Below are 21,672 nucleotides of genomic sequence, written 5' to 3'. Positions count from 1 at the left end.
TGTCTGCTCTACTTAAATTCATTTATTAATAAACATCCATTCCTGCATGTCAGGCCTGCAACACATTCCAAACAAAGGTGGGACAGTAAAGCATTTACCACTTTGTAAGGTTGCCATTCCTTGTCACCACACTTAAAAGACGTTTTGGAACCGAGGATACCAAGCAAGGATACCATTCTCTATTGGGGACAGGTCAGGACTGCAGGCGGGCCGGTCTAGTACCCGTACCCTGTTCTTCCGCAGCCATGCCTTTGTAATGTGTGCAGCATGTGGCTGAAAAATGCAGGACGTCCCTGCAAAAGATGACGTCTTGAAGGCAGCACATGTTGCTCTAAGATCTCGATGTACTATTCTGCATTAATGCTTTCATCACAGAAGTGTAAATGACCTTCGCCAAGGGCACTGACTCCGCCCATACCATGACACCCTGGCTTTTGGACTTGTTCCTGATAACAGTCTGGATGGTCCTTTTCGTCTTTGGTCCGGAGCACACGGCGTACCAACAACACACGTTTCCACTGTGTGATGGTCCATCCTAGATGCCTCCGAGCCCAGAGAAGTCGACGCCGCTTCCGTACATGGTTAACATAATACTTCTCTTTTTGCACAGTAAAGCTTTAAGTGGTATTTGTGCATGTAACTCTGTATTGTAGTGCTCGACAAAGGTTTGCCAGAGTAATCCCTCACCCATGTGGTTATATCAGCTATTGTTGAGTGGCGGTTCTTGATGCAGCGCCGTCTGAGGGATGGAAGATCACGGGCGTTCTGCTTAAGCCTGCGTCCTTGGCCTTTACGCACTAAAATTCCTCCTGATTCCTTGAATTGTTTAATGATATTATGCACTGTAGAGGGAGAAATATGCAAATCCCTTCTAATCTTTCTTTGAGGTTCATTGTTTTTAAACATTTTAATAGTTTTCTCACACATTTGTTGATCAACTGGAGATCCTCTGATCATCTTTGCTCATCAAAGACTCAGCCTTTCCTGGATGCTGCTTTTGTACCAAACCATGATTACAATCACCTGTTTGGAATCACATCATTATTTAGTTTTTTCACCGCATTACTAGCCCTAAATTGCCCCCGTCCCAACTTTTTTTGGAATGTGTGGCAAGCCTGAAATGCAGGAATGGACGTATATTAAAAAAAGTGGGAAAACGCAAAAATAAAAGCACTTCTTGACGTCTCACCTTTTACAGTGACATGAACGCTCCTATGAATCTGTTTCTCAGGATCCACCAGAACGTAGCAGGTGTATTCTCCCTCGTCCACGTTCTGCACGTTGGACAGCTTCAGTGTGCCGTTGTTCTCGAAGGCGCGCTGCCGATGGTTGAACGGGAGCAGATCTGAGTCTTTATACCACTTAATGGAGTAGTAAGGATAACCGATGATGCGGCAGTGAATGAACATATCTCGCCCGGCGATGGCAGTGAGGTTTTTCATTGGGCGAATGCTGGCAGGACCTGGCGAGGAGAAACAGAAACAGCTTGAAACTTCTGTTTCAATCCAAGTTACAAAAGACATCTGGTGAAGCAAAGTGTAGATGTCATGGTGAAGGAAGAAGGGTAAAGCACAGAATGTCAGCTTCACTATACCATTTTATCAGCTCCAATTACCATATAGACGCACTTTGTAGTTCTACAATTACTGACTGTAGTCCATCTGTTTCTCTGCATGCTTTGTTAGCCCCAATTCATGCTGTTCTTCAATGGTCAGGACCCCCACAGGACCACTACAGAGTAGGTATTATTTGGGTGGTGGGGCATTCTCAGCACTGCCCTGACATGTTGGGCTGGTACGAGTGGATCAGACACAGCAGTGCTGCTGTAGTTTTTAAACACCTCACTGTCACTGCTGGACTGAGAATAGTCCACCAACCAAAAATATCCAGCCAACAGCGCCGCGTGGGCAGCGTCCTGTGACCACTGATGAAGATCTCAAAGATGACCGACTCAAACAGCAGCAATAGATGAGCGATCGTCTCTGACTTTACATCTACAAGGTGGACCAAGTAGCTGGGAGTGTCTAATAGAGTGGACAGTGAGTGGACACGGTGGTCCTGGGAGAGTCCTGACCATTAAAGAACAGCATGAAAGGGGGCTAACAAAGCATGCAGTCACAGATGGACAACAGTCAGTAATTGTAGAACTACAAAGTGTTCCATATTGTGTTGTTCATGTTCTGAATGCTCAGAATGAATGATCTTTTCCAGGCTGGACTAGGAGTAAACTAGGAGATCTCAAGCCAAGTCAATTTGGACCAATTTGGACCATCATGATCAAAACTTTACCCATCCCATCCCAGTTCCAAAGATTTTATACCGAAGAGCATTTAAGCTGTTCTGGTGTCCCTAGACCAGGGGTGCCCAATACGTCAATCAATGTTCTTGCCCAAATCGAACAAAAATGGCGCAAACTGGCTACTGATGAATGAAAACTTTCTATATCCGCAGTGCTTTAGGCGGGCTGAGGCGTAGCTATGGTAATGAACAGCAAATTAAAGACACAGAGACAACATTTCATGTCAATCACATGGGCGACTGGTAGATCGTGCCTTATTGATATGAAATGTGGCCAGTGTTTCTTTAATTTGTGGTTTGTTACCATAGCTACGCCTCAGCCAGACTACAGCACTGCGAATATAGAAAGTTTTCAATCATCAGTAGCCAGTTTGCGCCATTTTTTTTCGAGTCGGGCAAGAACACTGCAAAGACGGCTGTTTCGTTCGTGGAAGACAGTCAAGGGCCTCTGCTGGACAATTTGGGAACTTGCTGGCTGAGGAAAAATAAGTCCCCTGCCCTGGACCTTCATGGTAAACTTGAATATTTTTCTTGTCACCAATCACATACTGAAAAGGAAGCTGACATTCTGTCTTAAGTTAGTGATAACACACAGGTGTCTAAAGTAGAGACGTGCGATACAGGTACTATTTCGTTTTTGTTGGAGGAGCTGATTTGACAAGCACCTCTTACGTTTATTCGCGCCTGGTAGGAGACCGATCCCGCCGAGTTGTTACAGGTACAGCGGTAGACGCCGCCGTCGGTGACTTGCGTGTGCGAGACGTTTAGGTAGCTGAGAACGTGGCCCTCGACCGTGACGTAGCGATCCATGCGGTGATGGCTGTCTTTGATGACCGGCTCGTCGTCCAGGGTCCAGGTCACGGTGGGCAGTGGGGTGCCTTTGACGTGACACACGAGGGAGATGGGCTCGTTGGGGCTCACCACCTTCTCGCTGAAGGCCGACAGGATCTTCGGGGTGCCGTCTGGTTAGAAGTGACAGAGAAATAAGAAAGATTTAGAGGTGCAGTTCATGTGGAGAAGACATAAACTTGGATACATGCTGGAGAGGACAAAAAAATAATAATTATTATTATTATTACTATAATTATTATAATAGTAAGAAGAAGAAAAGGTAGAATACATTCATTCATTAAGTGTTTTACCACCGCTTTATCCTTATAAGGGTCGTACTGGGTCTGATTCACTGGGTGAAAGGCAGAAAACACCCCTGACAGGCACAGATGGGGCACACACGGCAACCTCAGAATCAACTCGGACTCGTTTCAAATGACTCGGACTCGACTCATGACTCGCAAAAAATTCTCTATTGTGTTAACATTATTTACGTGTGACAATTAACCCGTTTAGGCCGTCTTAACCCGCAACGCACTCAATGGGTAAATGTTCCAGCCAGCTTCCGGCGTAGTGATGAAGCGTCGCTACACAGTTTGAAGTTCACTCCATTTAAACATTTTCGTTACCTTTGGATTGTAATCTCAAGTAAAATGGTGGAATACCCTACGTAGTGCACTTCACAGGAATAACCGGGGTGAATGGAACGCTCCTACAGAATTGGCGCTAATGGTTGGAAGAACCACTTTCTGAACCAATCAGACCTTCTGATTTAAATTTTTAGTAAGAAATGCTGTTATTTGCATTTATTCAGTTTGCGTCACACAGATGATTGTCGATGAAACGCTTGATTGGCTTTCTAACGAGTTCGTGTTTTACTTCACAACCGGGGAAATGTTTGGAGGTTTTTAATTATAAGCACATTTACAAAATAATGGATTATATTCTAATGGGACACACGGTTATATATTTAATAGCATCTGGAAGAACATAAGCTCAGGTAAGCAGTGGTTTTGGATGTTGGCCGCTGTGCCGTAATTTATCGTGCTTTATCCTTCTTGTGACAGAAATTCATTTGCACAATGACTAGGAAAGTAAAGGCACTAAGTACAACGGCAAAATACAGTCGCTAATCTGTTGTTGTTTTTTATCTGAACTTACAGATTATTAGTTTATTTCTACGCTACATTTCCAATATATGTTTGGTGTAGATTATATTGACTCATGACTTGACTCGGACTCTAGCCTAAAGACTCGTGACTTGACTCGGACTCTAGTCTAAAGACTCGTGACTTGACTCAGACTCTAGCCTAAAGACTCGCGACTTGACTCGGACTCTGGCCTAAAGACTCGCGACTTGACTCGGACTCTAGCCTAAAGACTCGCGACTTGACTCGGACTCTAGCCTAAAGACTCGCGACTTGACTCGGACTCTAGCCTAAAGACTCGCGACTTGACTCGGACTCTAGCCTAAAGACTCGCGACCTGACTCGGACTCTAGCCTAAAGACTCGTGACTTGACCCGGACTCTAGTCTAAAGACTCGTGACTTGACTCACCCTCCAAAATGACCTGCACAAAGTCCTGGGTGGAAATCTTGCCACTGTGAGCGAAACACTGATAGGCACCTCCGTCACTCTTGGCCATGCCCTCCATCACCAGGTTCTCGTGGTTAGGACCAGTAATGCGGACACTGTACCCAGGCAGGATTTTCTCGCCGTTTCTGTACCAGGTGATTCTGTATTCGTCTGAGCCAGTTACACTGCAGAAGAGAGACACCTGACTTCCCACGCTGCCTTTCACCTTCCGAGGGCTTATCGCTGCTTTCAGTGGCTCTGGAATAGGACACAAAGGGTAATTTCATGTAAATGGTGGCACCATGCCATTGCATTAGGCTTCCTATCTACTGGTGCTGACCCCCGCCCCTGATTGAGGACAGCGAACTGACACACGCCCCCTCCGACATGTGTGCAGTACCGACTACCTCTTTTCACCTGCACGAGATGAGTTCATATGTTCATATGTGACTTAGCTTTGTGTACAAAGAGCCACACCCTGATCCTCATTATCCCTCAACTGGTCTGTGCAGGCACTGCCAATTTCATTTGTCTTTGAACCACATAACCAGCCAACCATAGACTGTAAACTTACGTTTGACGACCAACCGTCCTATCACTTTAGCATTGCCAAAGCTGTTCCAAACTTCACACACGTAGTTGCCTCCATCGCTAGGCCGGGTGGCTTCGATCAGCAGGCCAGAGACGCTCTGATGATAGCGGCTGTCTACCTCCAGAGGGCTGTTGTCCTTCAGCCAGCGGTAACGGGGTGGAGGATGACCAGATGCCTTACAGGGTAGCTCGACCCGATTGCCCAGCATGCCCTCCTTCCTCTCGAAGCCATCCAGAGTTACGGGAGCTGAGTCCACAGGCTCTAAATTAGTTGAGTAAAGAAGAACCAAAGAGGGAGATGATGAGAGGGATGGGGTTATTTATCACGCCACAATTATTTGAGGGATAGACACTATAGGAAACTTTTGGTTATTTGATCAATAAATATTTAGGCTAAAACCAGCAACCTTCCAATTACTAGTCCAGTACCTTAACCGCTAGTCTACAACTGGCCCTAGGGGAGTCCTGATACTTTGTCCATACTTGGTGTGATCTAGTGACCCGGTAAGAGAATATATATATAAATATATATAGTGCTTTGTGATCAGGATTATGATGAGTGTTGTATATAGAATATGTACATATGTGTATAGCATGTTGTATATAGTACATGTATATATTTATATAATATGTTGTATATAGTACATGTACAGTATATAAGTATATATGTAGTTGTATATAGTACATGTATATAAGTATATATGCATATAACATGTTATATATAGTACACGTATGTAAGTATATATGAGTATAACATGTTGTATAGAGTACATGTATATATTTATATAACATGTTGTATATAGTACATGTACAGTATATAAGTATATATGTAGTTGTATATAGTACATGTATATAAGTATATATGCATATAACATGTTATATATAGTACACGTATGTAAGTATATATGTGTATAACATGTTGTATATGGTACATGTATATATGTATATATGTGTATAACATGTATATAGTACATGTATATGTTATATATAGTACATGTATATATGTATATAACATGTACAGTATATAGTACATGTATATACGTATATATGTATATAACATGTTGTATATAGTATATGTATATATGTGTATAACATGTTGTATATATATACCAGGATAATGTCAGTTCCTCACCTGATAAAAGTAATCGAGCGCTGTTGCTCTGTCTGGTCTCCCCCGTGTAGCGATGCCGTGTGGTGCAACGGTAGATGTTTACTGCATCCTCGGACTGCACATCCAAAATATACAAGGCCCCTGTGGATGTGACGTAATATCTTGATCCTAAAAGAGAATGTAAAGAGAAACAAAAGAAACAAGACATAGTCAGTAAATAATTCTCGAGTGTCTTTAAACAGGGCAGCGGTGACTCAGCAGTTAAGGTACTGGACTAGTAATCACAAGGTTGCCAGTTCAATCCCTACCAAGTTGCCACCTTAATCCTCAATTGATTGAAATGTACATTACATTTACATTTTCAGTATTACTTACAGTACTGTGATATTATATTGTTCAAGCAGTTGAGGGTTAATGACCTTGCTCAAGGGCCCAACATTGGCAACCTCGCAATGGTTGGGCTTGAACCAGCAACCTTTTGATTACTAGTCCAGTACTTTAACCGATTTGCATTCTCAGAATCACAATCTGTTAAGCCAATCTGCCAATTTATTTCATTATAAGTAAAGAAAATGTTGCTGTAAATAAAAAATAAAGGTTGGATTGATGTTCATTTATAAGTAAATGTATAAATTAAACACCACAAGCAATGTTTTTAGAATTGAACAGTATTTGCCTTTTTCCAGTTTACCAATGTCAACACATGCATAGATTACTCATCCCCACCTATAAGCAAGCAGTAATGCAAGGAAGTCAGCAATTTCTCCCTTTTTAAATGTAATTCTTGGTATATAATTACGTCCTCCCTTTCCACTCTTTCCCCTCGTGTGTGTGTGTAGCAGCTATTTACTCAGTGTGCCCCACATAGCTGCTCGATGCGGAATTTCAGCCTTGATTTGCTCACATATTAATGGGCGCTGCACATTACAGCCGCCTTTTAATTGCCCTTTATTACATCTGAGCCATTAAATCACTCACGGCAGCATGGCCCTGCTGACATTTGCTTAAAAGCCGTGAATCATGCTGCTGTAAGCAGTTTTAGCTATGCCTGTACATGTGTACTGTCATATTTGTATTTCCAAATAGAGACAAATAGAGTAATAATGTTCTACAGGACGTTTTAGAAGCATTTTAAGGAAAACGGTCACTCTGGCAATATGGATTTGGTGTTGATTGTGACTTTACTGTTTTCCATTATATTAATATTCAGCATTATTACTGTTGAACAAGAAAGTTGTCCATTTCTATTGTTTTTTTATGCAAGTATTAATGGAATGTCCTATAGCATAGCTGGTAGGCCTTGTAGTTTCACTGAAGCAGCATATAGTGGCATATGATTACCCAGAGCCAAGACCAAGCAGCAGACAATCTGGCTATCTGACCATCTGACGTCTGGAGACATCATTTACACATCTAAGGTCCTAATCTGTCTGTTTTCTGCATCAACTGTAAACAAAACATTCTTAAAATGCAGCTTATTACAATTAAGCCAAAAATCCAACCTCAGATTAAAACTATGACCTCTAGACCTCTACAATATTAGATCACTCACGTCTACAGCTCTAATTGTAAATAAAATTACCCAAGGTAACTGTCTTATAAAAGATAACACACTAAGTCTAACACCTAAACGATAAGACTGGGTGGCACGGTGGCTCGGTGGGTAGCACTGTCGCCTCACAGTGAGAAGGTCCTGGTCTTCTTTGGGTCCTTTCTGTTGGTTTGAATGGTCTCCCTGTGTCTGCATGGGTTTCCTCCGGGAGCTCCGGTTTCCTCCCACAGTCCAAAGACGTTAAAGTGAGGTGAACTGGAGATACAAAGTTGTCCATGACTGTGTTTGACAGACTTTAAAGACTTGACCTGAAGAATCATGTGTAACGAGTTACTATCTGTCCTGTCATGAATGTAACCAAAGTGTGTAAAACATGACGTTAAAATCTTAATAAATAAATAAATAAACCACAGGACTATTTCTAATTAGCATTAAGCCTTCAATAAATAAGCTCTCCTTCGATAATGGTGTATTTATAAGCCACATCTTAATGGTTGTGGAGGAGTAGCCACAAATGACAAAAGCAAATGCATTTTTGTTAAACCAATATATCGTACATTTAACCTGTTTGCATTTATTGTTGCTAATGTGACTCGTCCACCTTCATGACCCCCACCCAAATTGTTACTGTATAATTCACACTTTGGGAATGGGTCATGTCAAAGCTTATTTATCCTGACATTTGCAAATACCTTATAATAAGAGCTTTGTTCTTTGCCACTGTCACCCTAGACTTGCTCATTGGTGGCTGAGGTTTTCTGATTTTTTAAGGAATCTTACAGAGAAAACAGTCCAAAGTGTAAGGAATTGGCTGTGACACCCTCTTCCACCAGCAGGGGGGTGCACAGGACAACTAGTAGTAGTAGTTCTAACAGAAATACATGTTCCAGGGGCTCTAGAACAAACTCATTGGTGTTAATCTGCTGGAGTTTTGCATGGTGTTTGACACAGATGGTAAGATTGACTGCCGGTGTTGGGTTCACCTCTAAACGTCAAACAGATCAGTGATCCGACTCCTCTGAGTCGGATCATTGGTCAAGGTGAAAGGGTGAATCAGTCTGCAACAACTAGTAGTAGCAGTCCTGAAAGAAATACCTGTTTTGGGGGGTTTAGAACAAGCTCATTGGAATTAATGTGCTGGAGCTTTGCATGGTGTTTGACACAGCTGGTAAGATTGACGGCTGGTGTTGGGTTCACCTCTAAACGTCAAACAACTCAGTGATCCGACTCCTGTGAGTCGATTCATTACAAATCAAATTAAAGTAAATCACTTTGGTCACATGAAATAAACACAAGTGTAAAGATGAGAGAAAATCATCCCTCATAGTATGTAAATACACATTAAATACACAATTATATATACACACACACGTACACTAAATATACGCACACTTTTGCAGTACAAAAATACAAAGATTTTATACACATAATATACTATCTTTAACCCAAAATATACACTTATGGATACAAGCTACACAGCTAGTAAGATTGACGGCCGTGTTGGAGTCACCTCTAGACGTCAAACAGAGCGGGGATTCGACTCATGTGAGTCGATTCATTAGTCAGGGTGAGACGGAGAGACATCAGTCTGCAATGGGGCCGTAACACACTCATTAAATCCCTATTTATATCAAATCAAATCAAATAACTTTGGTCACATGATAGAAAGACAAGTACTATCGTGTTCTGAATTCAAGGAAAAATTAGACACTAGGATTCAATTAAACATGACAAAGTTTATTCAAACATAAGTACAAGCAACTGGTAAAGGTATTCTGAGCCCAGGGTCCTTCCATGCAGAAAGCTCTGCTGAAGTCCGTTGATCCATGGCATGTTCAGCCTTTTAGTAAGAGGAGGAGGAGAAAGTGAGAGGTGTCTTCACCTCGACCACTCGGAGCCGTGTCTTGATCTCGTTGGTTTCACAGTTCATAAAGAGGAACAGGGAAGCATCTGTGCTATGGTTACTCCATCTTGGTGTTTCTCAACTGTCAACTGCTGTCTGAAAAACAACACTTGCATGCAAACCGTTTTAAAACCACCTACACCTGTACATTCAGTTGTTCCTCCAAGCTCAGAGGACAGGGTCTAACACACACACACATAGTTGTTAACGGTCATTAGGTTATTTTGAGTTCATCTACACACACATACATACACATACAGTCTCTTGTTGTAAGGCACAAAGATCTTTACCATATAAGGAATTATTCTAGGGTATTATAAAAGCTAGGATACAAATGTGAGCATTCATTTTGATCCAACAATACAAAGTTGAGTAGAAATTTTAAATGCATAATTGCTCACGGTATGTAAATACACATTAAAACCACTAGACCAACAGATCAGTGATTCGACTCATGTGAGTCGATTCGTTAGTCAGGGTAAGATGGAGAAGAATCGGTCAGCAATGGGTCCAAAACAAGTTGGACCTTATAATTTTTATATTTAAATCAAATCAAATGAAATAAAATCACTTTGGTCACATGACAGTAACACAAGTGTAAAGGTGAGATAAAATCTTCCCTCAAAGTATGTAAATACACATTAAACACAAAATTAAATACACATAAACACATTTGAACACCAAATATGCGTATATAAACATATTTAGCCTTTCCTCTACCAAACACCTTGTTCGTTTTCTTCATCTCACTTTCCAGTTACATCATTATGTGTGACTGGAGAAAAGGTGAGATGGTTACTTTGACAACTGAAGAAGGGTGTGTGGTGGTATTTATATCAAGAGAGAATTTAAAGCTGATGAATATGTGGCACATAACTGTAATGTTGTATGGTTATATAACTTATACACAGTATGTGGCAGAACTCGAGGGGTAAACAGTGGTAAAGATATTAGTCCAGGAATTAGAGCTTTGTTTTATATTCCATTTCAATTTTACATAGGTTAAGGTTAATCTAAATTTGTATTATGTAGTGGTGAATGTTATGACATGGGCGGTATTATTTACAGCACATTTACAGCCAAAAAACGATGTCAATTTGTTTAATCAGTCCTGTTAGAACATTTGTCTAGATGGTCAGATGTAGTCCACTACATCCTTGGACTGCCTGATGTTCCATCAGCTTCTAATTTATGACAGTCCTGTTTCTGGTGGTTATTGAAATTGTCCATACATAGAACTTTCCTTTTAGTATGAGATTTTTTTACATTTTTGTTCACGACCTTGCCATTTACTTACTTATGATGTATTTAAACCACACCTAAAAAAAACATTAAACAGAGAGCTCAGAACAAACAGAACTCTGAATCCTAGTAATCAACTAATTAATCAACTAATTACCTTGGTTTGTATGGATGGAAAGCTAACAAAGCTACAATGTGGTGAAGTGGATGCACAGTCAAAAATGACACATCAGCTACTCAGTCCACCAGTGTGCTACAACACAACAGTAGTCCTATGATCTATTTATTTATTTACTTTTTTTTAACCTTACTTAAACCCATCGGTTTATGACTATGAGACTGTAATAGGGGACAGTGGTAGCCTAGTGGGTAGAGCTTTGGGCTATCAACCGGAAGATTGGGGGTTCAAATCCAGGCTTTGCTATGCAGCCACTGTTGGGTCCTTGAGCAAGACCCTTAACCCTGTCTGCTCCAGGGGCGCCGTAAGGTGGCTGACCCTGCGCTCTGACCCCAACTTCCAAACAAGCTGGGATATGCGAAGAAAGAATTTCATTGTACTGCACAACTGTATATGTATATGTGACAAATAAAGTATATCTTCTTCTTTTAATAAACCGTGGTGAAAATAATTATTTGTAAATAAAGAGAAAACAGATACCCTAAGATGTAAAAATTCACTAAAAGATTGCTATTTTGTTGAACCTTTATTTAACTGACAAATGTACAAAGTCTTCCGCTGCTGGGGATCCAATCGTGTTCCAGGAGGGCATATTCGCCTGCCCCATGCTCCCTAGACGCCTTTTTATTCACCCACACTTTGGTATGGAGAGTCACCCACCGTCAAGAGAGCGTCCACTAGGCACTCGGGTGGCGCAGCGGGATATTTTGCTAACACACCAGCGCTGAGATTCTGAACTCCTTGGTTCGAAACTCGGCGTGGCCACCGGTCGGTTGGGCGCCATCTAGCAGGCATATTGGCAGTGCCTGCAGCAGACATGTTTCTGCTAGGACGGGATGACCGGACTACGTGGGTGGGGTCTTCAAACCATATTGAACCATTTATGTTTGAATAATACAAGAATGTTCAGGAACTACTGTAGGACATAAAGGGTTTCCCCCATCTTATAGAAATCCCGACTGGAAGCCTGCTAACACGGGCCGTACTTCACTCGTACTCATTACGCAACAAGTGAAAGCGAACGCGAGGATTCTCTCTGATCACAGATGGCGACTGGCAGAAGCACATGGCGGAGAAAAGCAGGCTGCGCTTTCATCTGCATCGCCCGCCACTTCGCTCAAGGGGTAGCCGCTTTGTAAAGGTGTTCCACGAGTCGCCGGAAAGGTAGCACGCCAACGGCATGCAGGGAGGTCGGGGGTGACGGTTACCAAAAAGCAGCGTGACATATCATTCCCTGTCGTTTTTGGCGAGGGGAAGAGATGACAAGTGAGGGGAGATGTAGAGTCGACAGTATGCAAGCGCAAGGGAGGGTTGCCTTACTAGCTCCTCTAATTTGTTCATGTCCTAAGGCACTAGTGTAGTCTTTTATGTAAATAAATTAGTACCAGCGGTTTCGTTTTAGCACTGATGTATTTATACATGAGAATAATTGGGGAAGCCGAGCAGCACTGCCTCTCTGAACGCAATGTCAACAATCGCCTGGGGGCAACCGAGCTTGTTTCTTTTACAGAATTACAGTCAGAATATGTAAAATGCTGCCAGAATGAGGTCTCCCTTGACTGATTTTAATTGCCGTTTCCCTGTGGGAACCTCTATCATGCCTAGAGATTCCCCTCAGCAGAGATCTGTGGTAAACAATCCTTGGCTTATTAAGCACTTAAGACTACCATGCCATGACTCATTACACATCATTTCTGTTATTACTGGGCTAAATTAAACACAGAAGGTGCATGTTAAGAGGGATTCTTGTAGCTCTGTGTTGTAGCTCTTCTTTAACAAGGCTTTGTGACAGTTTCTACACTCACTGTCCATTTTATCAGCTCAGAGTGGACAGTGAGTGGACACTGTTTAAAAACTCCAGCAGCACTGCTGTGTGGCCCCGAGCAAAGCCCTTAACCCTCAATGATAAGCATCCACTCTGTTATTTAATCAGGTATGAAGTACGGGCAGTGGTAGCTCTGTGGTTAAGGTACTGGACTAGTAATCAGAAGGTTGCCGGTTCAGGCCCCACTGCTGCCAGGTTGCCACTGTTGGGACTCTGAACAAGGCCCTTAACCCTCAATGATAAGCTACCACTCTGTTATTCAATTAGGTATGAAGTACAGGCAGTGGTAGCTCTGTGGTTAAGGTACTGGACTAGTAATCAGAAGGTTGCCGGTTTAATCCCCACTTCTGCCAAGTTGGGCCCCTGAACAAGGCCCTTAACCCCCAAATGCTCAAACTGTATTCAGTCATAATGTGAGTCGCTTTGGACAATGACAGTGTAAATGTAAAAAGTACCATCTGAATATAGATTATCAGATCACATGACCTCAAGCGTTGGTCATCGTAGGCTTACCGCAGCAACAGGACACAGATTCATGGACTCAAAAAACCTCGCAGACAGCAAGTACTAATCTAACAGGAGCTTTTGGGGGTCCATCACCTTGAACTTCAGCCCATACTAAGCAATTTAATGTGTAAGAGGTGATTATTGTTTATTATTGGCTATTTCTGCACAGAATTTGATCCATAATGATTGCTGGCACGCTCATTCGAGCGTTCTATTTAAGCTTTTAAAACATAAAGCCAGGGAAAGACTGGATCTCATTTACAATTATCCTCATGACACTGGGAGAAATTAAATGTTATGGGCAGCCAAGCAACTAATAGACATGAGCACAGGCTCTCTCTATTATATGACCGTTCATTAGATCCTAATTAGGCATCAAAAAGACTCTTTTTATGGATGCAAATCAGGCTGGAAAGGGTTACTTAAAAAAAACGCAAGCCAAATGATTAAGCATCTCATTAAAGTCTTTTTAAAATTTGCTTAAATGCGGCGTCCTTCTCTTTAGAAGCGACAGACAAAAATAAATTTACATTTCTTAGACATAACATCAACTGAGAGGTCGGTGCTGGGTGCTGGGATTAATCTGTTTGTGTAGTTTATTTAAAGTAATGAGGGCTAAATTTACAACCCCAAATTAGAAAAAGTTGGGACAGCATGGAAAATGCAAATAATAATAATAAAAAAAACACATTTCTTACATTTACTTTGACTTTTATTTGATTGCAGACAGGATGAACCTGAGATATTTCATGTTTCATTTATTAATAAACATCCATTCCTGCAAAAAGTTGGGCCCCATCAAATTTCATGTATGTATATATATATATTTATCAGCTCCACTTACCATAAAGAAGAACTTTGTAGTTCTACAATCACTGACTGTAGTCCATCTGTTTCTCTGCATGCTTTCTTAGCCCCCTTTCATGCTGTTCTTCAATAATCAGGACTCTCCCAGGACCACTACAGAGCAGGTATTATTTAGGTGGTGGTTCATTCTCAGCACTGCACTGTCTCTGACATGGTGGTGGTGTGTTAGTGTGTGTTGTGCTGGTATGAGTGGATCAGACACAGCAATGCTGCTGGAGTTTTTAAACACCTCACTGTCCCTGCTGGACTGAGAATAGTCCACCAACCAAAAATATATCCAGCGTATAGGCAGCGTCCTGTGTCCACTGATGAAGGTCTCAAAGATGACCGACTCAAACAGCAGCAATAGATGAGCGATCGTCTCTGACTTTACATCTACAAGGTGGACCAACTAGGTAGGAGTGTCTAATAGAGTGAATTAAAGAACAGGGTGAAAGCAGGCTAAAAAAATATGTAGAGAAACAGATGGACTACAGTCAGTAATTGTAGAACTCGATCTAAGGGGCTAATCATCCAAAAAAAAAAAAAATTAACATTTTTAATCCCATCTTCATACTCTAAGTGGATAAGCATGTCTTAGTGGCTTCTGTCTTTATGAGGTCAGGCTTGACACAAGCCCAGCGACGGACCAATCAAGCACCGTGATAAAGGGTAGCCCGTCTGCACACCCCCAGTCAATCCTGACATGGTTTCCAAGGAAACAGCACCCACGGAAATGGCTGGTTATCCTGAGGAGGAAAATATCGTTCCGTGGTGCTGCCCGAAAACCATAAACCAAGAGGAGGAACATTAGCAAGAGGAACCAAGAGAAAAAGAAGCATGTGTGTAAACATGCAACTAAAGGGGTTTTCTTTAATAAGACATGACAAATACTCTATCAAGGACAAAACGGCAATGTCACAGCGATCTGCACATGCTCAGTCCAGTGGATTACATACCAATAAAATTCTGAATATGTGGAGTTTCGCTAAAAACAGACAGCATGCTAAAGGATAAATGATCAATGTATCTACATCACCTTGCTTATTAATTACACTTATTAATTATATAATTGTTTGGAAAATTCTAATTGTGGCAAAGACGTAGCCATAAACACTGGGCGGGGTGGGGGGGATCTACCAGAATAGGAGGGGGGCATTCTAAAACATTACCGCCTTATCAACTGACTGAAACACTATAGATCCTGATAGATCCTAATATTACACAAAGCTATTGAGTGGTTGGCACAGCGGTAAAATACACTAGCACACCAGAGTTGGGATTTCGAACAACGATTAGGGACCTCATAACTGATGCAATTACGACCTCTGCTGGCTGATTGATGGCGTCTGTAAAAGAAAAGGAGCTTTAAATGTTTTGGATACATAACTTGCATATTGGTAATATAAACAAATTTGAATTTGATTCCTGCAACACACTCAAAAAATTGGGACATGACCAAAGTATGAAAAAAATTTACACAGCTTAGCACGGCTTAGCATTGTGAGAGGATTGTCAATCAGTTTTCATTCTTAACACAAGATTTCCATCTTTAACCATCTACCGTGCATAATATTATGAACAGATTTAGGGAATACGGAGAAATCTTAGTCCATGTAGGTCTTAGATGACCACAACATTAATGAATTGCATACGTGTGAGGGTACCACGGGGATCTTTGAGAGACGTATGTTGCCATCAAGGTATTTATTTGCCAGGAAGTACAGCTTTATAGACAGTGTGTGTGCTTGACTGGCTTGCCTGCAGTCCAGATCTGTTTCTTGTTGAAAATATATGACACACTATAAAGAGGCGAGTCAGACGGTGACCACAGGTTGTTGAGGAGCGGAATCGGGTATCTGGAATAAGCAATTTCCAAATAATTAAAAAGTAGTAAACATGCCTCTGTCCCAATTTTTTTAATTGTGTTGCAAGGAATAAATTCTATGTGTTTGTTTTTAGAAAAAAAAAACAATTAATTAAAATGTTATAAAATGTATTAAATGTATTTTAAAAATTAAATAAAATAAATAAATAATACAAATGATATTATTAAATATATAATATAATATATATTATAATATACATATATTATAATGTAATAAAAAATTTAATTCTTTTTACCTTTAAATAAATAATAAATATAATAAAAAAATACAATAAAGTAAAATAAAAAATATAATAAAAAATACAAATTATATTATTAAATACATAATATAATATATATTATAATATACATATATTATTATGTAATAAAAATGTAATTCTTTTTACCTTTAAATAAATAATAAATACAATAAAGTAAAATAAAAAATATAATAAAAAATACAAATTATATTATTAAATATATAATATAATATATTATAATATACATATATTATAATGTAATAAAAAATTTTTTTTAATTCTTTTTACCTTTAGATAAATAAAACTTAAAGAGAATTAACAAATCACAGATTCTTGTTTTTTAAATAATTAAGAAATTATATTTAAAAAAATACATGATAATTTTTTTTTCTTCGTCATTTTTTATTTATTTATTTATTTAATTATTATTTATTAAATTTTTACTGTTGTGTCTGATGCTTTTCAGGGGCTCTACAATTCCCAGTACAGAAAACAAGCAAATCGTCACAAGGGCTGCAGACAGCAGCAGCAGCAGCAGAAGGCTCCATATTGTTGATGTCCTCAATTTACTGGATACTGCAGTGCACAGGCACAGCCTCTTTCACACCCACATCCACACACACACACACACCAGCACACACACACACATACCCTCACATATGCACACCGACCAAGGACAAGGCACATTCTCAGAGGCATCACAGCCTGATGATGGCAGTTTATCAGGCACAATAAATACATCCTATTACATCGTAATATCGCAATACTATTTTCAGAGCAGAAAACACTGTAGCTATACACATAACCTCACCTAATACGCTCACATCTGCCAGGTTTTATTTTTATTTCTAGACTAAAAACAGCATTTAGTCACAAGTTCAAGAAAAATTAATATATATATATATTTTTTTAATTACATGCACAATCATTTAAAAAAAGCCACGTAAGTCCACGATAAACAAGCGAAGCATCAATAGACGTAGTGGCAAGTGCCCTTTTTTCTGCAGTAGTCCTTCTCAGAGAGCTTAGCAACAGACCTGCCTCTCTTTTAAAAATAGGACGAGCCACACCGAGACCGTCTCAATGCCGAGGTTACAACAGACACACTTCTCCTCATCGATTATGCACCAGAGCCCGGGAGAGAGGCGCTTACGAGACATCCCTTTACGATCCTACCAACACACCTAACGTTTTTTTTCTGTCTTTATTCCAGTTGGCTTATAAAATGAGGCGTTCTTGTGTTTATGCACAATTTGAGGGCATGTAATAGGTAACGTAAGCAAAATGGTGAACCTCAGCCATAACATTAAAACCACCTCCTTGTTTCTACACTCACTGTCCATTTTATCAGCTCCACTTACCATATAGGAGCACTTTGTAGCTCTACAATTACTGACTGTAGTCCATCTGTTTCTGTACATACTTTTTTAGCCTGCTTTCACCCTGTTCTTTAATGGTCAGGGCGCCCACAGGACCACTACATGGTGGTGGTGTGTTAGTGTATGTTTTGCTGGTATGAGTGGATCAGACACAGCAATGCTAATGGAGTTTTTAAACACCTCACTGTCACTGCTGGACTGAGAATAGTCCACCAACCAAAAATATGTCCAGCCAACAGCGCCCTGTGGGCGGCATCCTGTGACCACTGATGAAGGTCCAGAAGATGACCAACTCAAACAGCAGCAATAGATGAGCGATCGTCTCTGACTTTACATCTACAAGATGGACCAACTAGGTAGGAGTGTCTAATAGAGTGGACAGTGAGTGGACACGGTGTTTAAAAACTCCACTCATACCAGCACAACACACACTAACACACCATTACCTTGTCAGTGTCACTGAAGTGCTGAGAATGATCCACCACCTAAATAATACCTGCTCTGTGGGGGTCCTGACCATTGAAGAACAGGGTGAAAGCAGGCTAAAAAGTATGTAGAGAAACAGATGGACTACAGTCAGTAATTGTAGAACATATATGTAAGTATGGTAAGTGGAGCTGATAAAATGGACAGTGTGTGTAGAAACCAGGAGGTGGTTTTAATGTTATGGATGATCGGTGTATAATAGTGTTTATATTTTACTAATATTTTCCATCGGCTAAGATTATGCATTAGCCCGGAATATACAATGAACCGCGCACATACACGCTGTAACATCTCGACCTGCTTCGCCCACTCCGGCTGGCAGAAGAAGGTGCGAACCTCCCTCTGACGCAAGTGTGGTACTTCGAGGCACTTCACAACATTCAGCGCTCCCATTAGCACAATCAGAGGCACCTGGGCTGATGCTTTATAAATGTGTTTGCAACACAGCCTAGTGAAGATGTACTTTTTATAGACACAGACGGTAACAATGAACTTCTTAAGCTCTTGAGTTTTCTAGACTAGACAACAAAACAAACCAAAAAACTGTACTTTATACTCTTTATATTGTCTGGGTTGGGGCTCACTGGTGAACAAAGTAGCTGGCGTGTCTCAACAGATCTCTGAAAGCCTTTGTTAATATATCTTCTATCCAAATATCTCCCATATTTGTGTTTTAATTGAGTTACTTTCCATAATACAGTGCTTTGATCCCCTCTTGGTCACTTTATTTGTGTTTTAGTTCAGTCAGATTCACTAAACTCCATATTATTACTCCTGTAAATATTAGAACCTGCTCAGTTGGTGGTAGCTCCTGCTGGTAAACTCTCTACACCCAAACGTCCCACCACTCTCCATCATCCTGACCCCCTTCTTCCAATCCCAGGGCACTACGGGGTTCATCCTTTAGTATTTACTAGCTTTTGAGGTCCAACACACTCATTTTCCTATTGAGAAATCCAAGGAGGTCTTACATGAGCATCAACCAATGATGTGCTCCTCCCTGGATCAGTTCACCTCCAATCTACGTCAAACTTTTGACAAACTGATTGGCGATGGAGTGTTTACAGCCATTTACCAACACTCGCCGAGGTTCTTAAATAGTAATCATTGACCACCCAAATCTGCCTTCGTCCTTAGATCGTCTTTATGATCTAAGCATTCGCTTAGGCACCTCCATGAGGGGTGCAGAAATTGTCCAACTGACTCTTCTAGTGATTGGTCCATCCTCCCACTGCTAAACATAATCACCTACCCCTTCTACCATAACCCTCTGAACTCCCTTCAACAGCCAAGTCAAGTCAAATATATCTGTTAAGCATTTTTTACAATAGACATTGCCTCAAAGCAACCAAAAACCCTAGTTAAGCAAGCCTAGGGCATCAGTGGCAAGACTAAACTCCCTTGAAATTACAGAAAGACACCTTGAGAGGGACCAGACTCCACAGGTACCCATCCTCCTTGGATGGCCTGAGCAAGAGTCCCAAGGACAAGTAAGCAAATACATGTACTGTAGGGGAGAAGGACGCTTGCATCTGACTTGTCCTTACTGAGCAGTCCATGTATCACATTAAGAGCTTCTTAAAACCATGTTAGATGTCTCAAATATGAAAAAACATCATCACTTGTGGATCAGTTTTATGAAATAGGGCTTAACAGACCCCACCACAGAGGTAGACCAAACTCCAAAGCTACAATTAATTGGTCATTATGTCCGTAATTAGCTCATGTCATAATTACTACCGATTTGTACTTTGGAGTGCTGCCATGTTGGGCAATGTTCCATGCCCAGTGCATAGATGGGGTAAAATCTATAAACTGGGGAAAAATCTCGTTTAGCAGATCAGTGTCATACTGCACCATAATAAACCCATTAGTGCTTATATGAAATTACAGCCCAGTCCTCAGTGGCCTGAAGACGATGATTGAAAGATGATTGTGTAATTATTCCTGTCCTAATCAACACCATATTGCTCCTATTTATTGTAAAACAGCAATGCCAGAATCTTCAATCTGACTCTAATCCTCTCTCTTGTATATTCCTGAAGTCTTTCCAACTTCTTTAACTTTCCACTTTATTTAAATCTTCATAAGAATCGATATATCAATATGTTTGTTAACGCACAGTAAATAATCAGTAACATATCAATGGTAGGTGTTTTTTTTACTCTGCGCTAGCCACTATGACTATACTATCATTTAAATCAATCACTTTTTAGACAATAACATGGTCTGATTGTCTGACGGTCTGATTTTAATATATTAATATGTTAAGCAACACAGATAGAGATTAAAGGATTTCATAAGCACTGATTGGACCAGGTTACACCTCTGTACACCTATATTAAATAAAGCCACTTATGCTGAGACAGCACAGAGCTATAAATAGGCTTATGGGTTTGATCGTATACATTCTATTTATTATGACATTTATACCACTTAGCTTTTTAAACATTAGCGCTTGACAGGATGCCAAGAAAAGGTTAAACTTTTGTACTGGTGAATGAAATGGTTGTACTATTTTTTCAAGAAACAGTGCATGGTACAAAAATTCAATCTAGTCCAGTCGGACAATCCAGTCAACCAAAGGACATACTTTTGTACTGAAATAAAAGCCAGGACATAATTGCATCCCTTTTTTCAGTTTGAAACAGTCTAATAAGCTAATCTGTGATTAATTAGAAATTAGATTCACCTGTTCCAACCCTGTCAGTGCTCACATGACTTCAGTTAGTCTATAAATGGTGGCTTTGTTGCCTTAGCAAACCAGAAATGCTGCTATTACCAAGCACAAGCAGTCTAAATCATACTAGGAGACATACTAAAGACTATACATAGCCAAAAACCTTGGGATCCCAGCTTCAATCTTTCCAAATGTTCATGAAGTTTGCTACTCATGGAAGAGTTAAGAACCTTCCAGAACATGGTGGAGAGGAACATTGATAAGAGTTGTTCACTTCTTGCTTCCAATGACTCCTAATGTGAATCCCTTAAGGTATATATGCTATACAGTATAGTAAAATATATACTATATTATTTGTAGACCTGAAGGCCTTGTTGAAGAAGGTAAAGAACAAAGTAAAAACCTTTTAAGACATGCTTAATATTTTCTATATACCTATATAAGATAAGATAAGATAATCCTTTATTAGTCCCACAATGGGGAAATTCACATTGTTGCAGCAGCAAAGGGATAGTACAGCACTCAGCACAAAAAATAGAC

General features: G+C 40.4%; 1 protein-coding gene across 1 annotated transcript in view; it reads right to left on the bottom strand.

The window, feature by feature from the left end:
* Positions 1-21,672, bottom strand: part of dscamb (Down syndrome cell adhesion molecule b) — a 66,576-nt gene that overhangs the window by 22,333 nt on the left and 22,571 nt on the right. Inside the window, exons 4-8 of the mRNA XM_062987316.1 lie at positions 6,429-6,575; positions 5,280-5,558; positions 4,688-4,963; positions 2,964-3,260; positions 1,190-1,462 (exon numbers count right to left, since the gene is read on the bottom strand). Coding sequence (XP_062843386.1) covers positions 1,190-1,462; positions 2,964-3,260; positions 4,688-4,963; positions 5,280-5,558; positions 6,429-6,575 — 1,272 coding nt within the window. The remainder of the gene's footprint in view (positions 1-1,189; positions 1,463-2,963; positions 3,261-4,687; positions 4,964-5,279; positions 5,559-6,428; positions 6,576-21,672) is intronic.

This window comes from Trichomycterus rosablanca, chromosome 25, assembly GCF_030014385.1.
Source record: "Trichomycterus rosablanca isolate fTriRos1 chromosome 25, fTriRos1.hap1, whole genome shotgun sequence".
In the NCBI taxonomy this organism is placed as follows: domain Eukaryota; kingdom Metazoa; phylum Chordata; class Actinopteri; order Siluriformes; family Trichomycteridae; genus Trichomycterus; species Trichomycterus rosablanca.
This window is presented reverse-complemented; position numbering and strand designations above follow the sequence as displayed.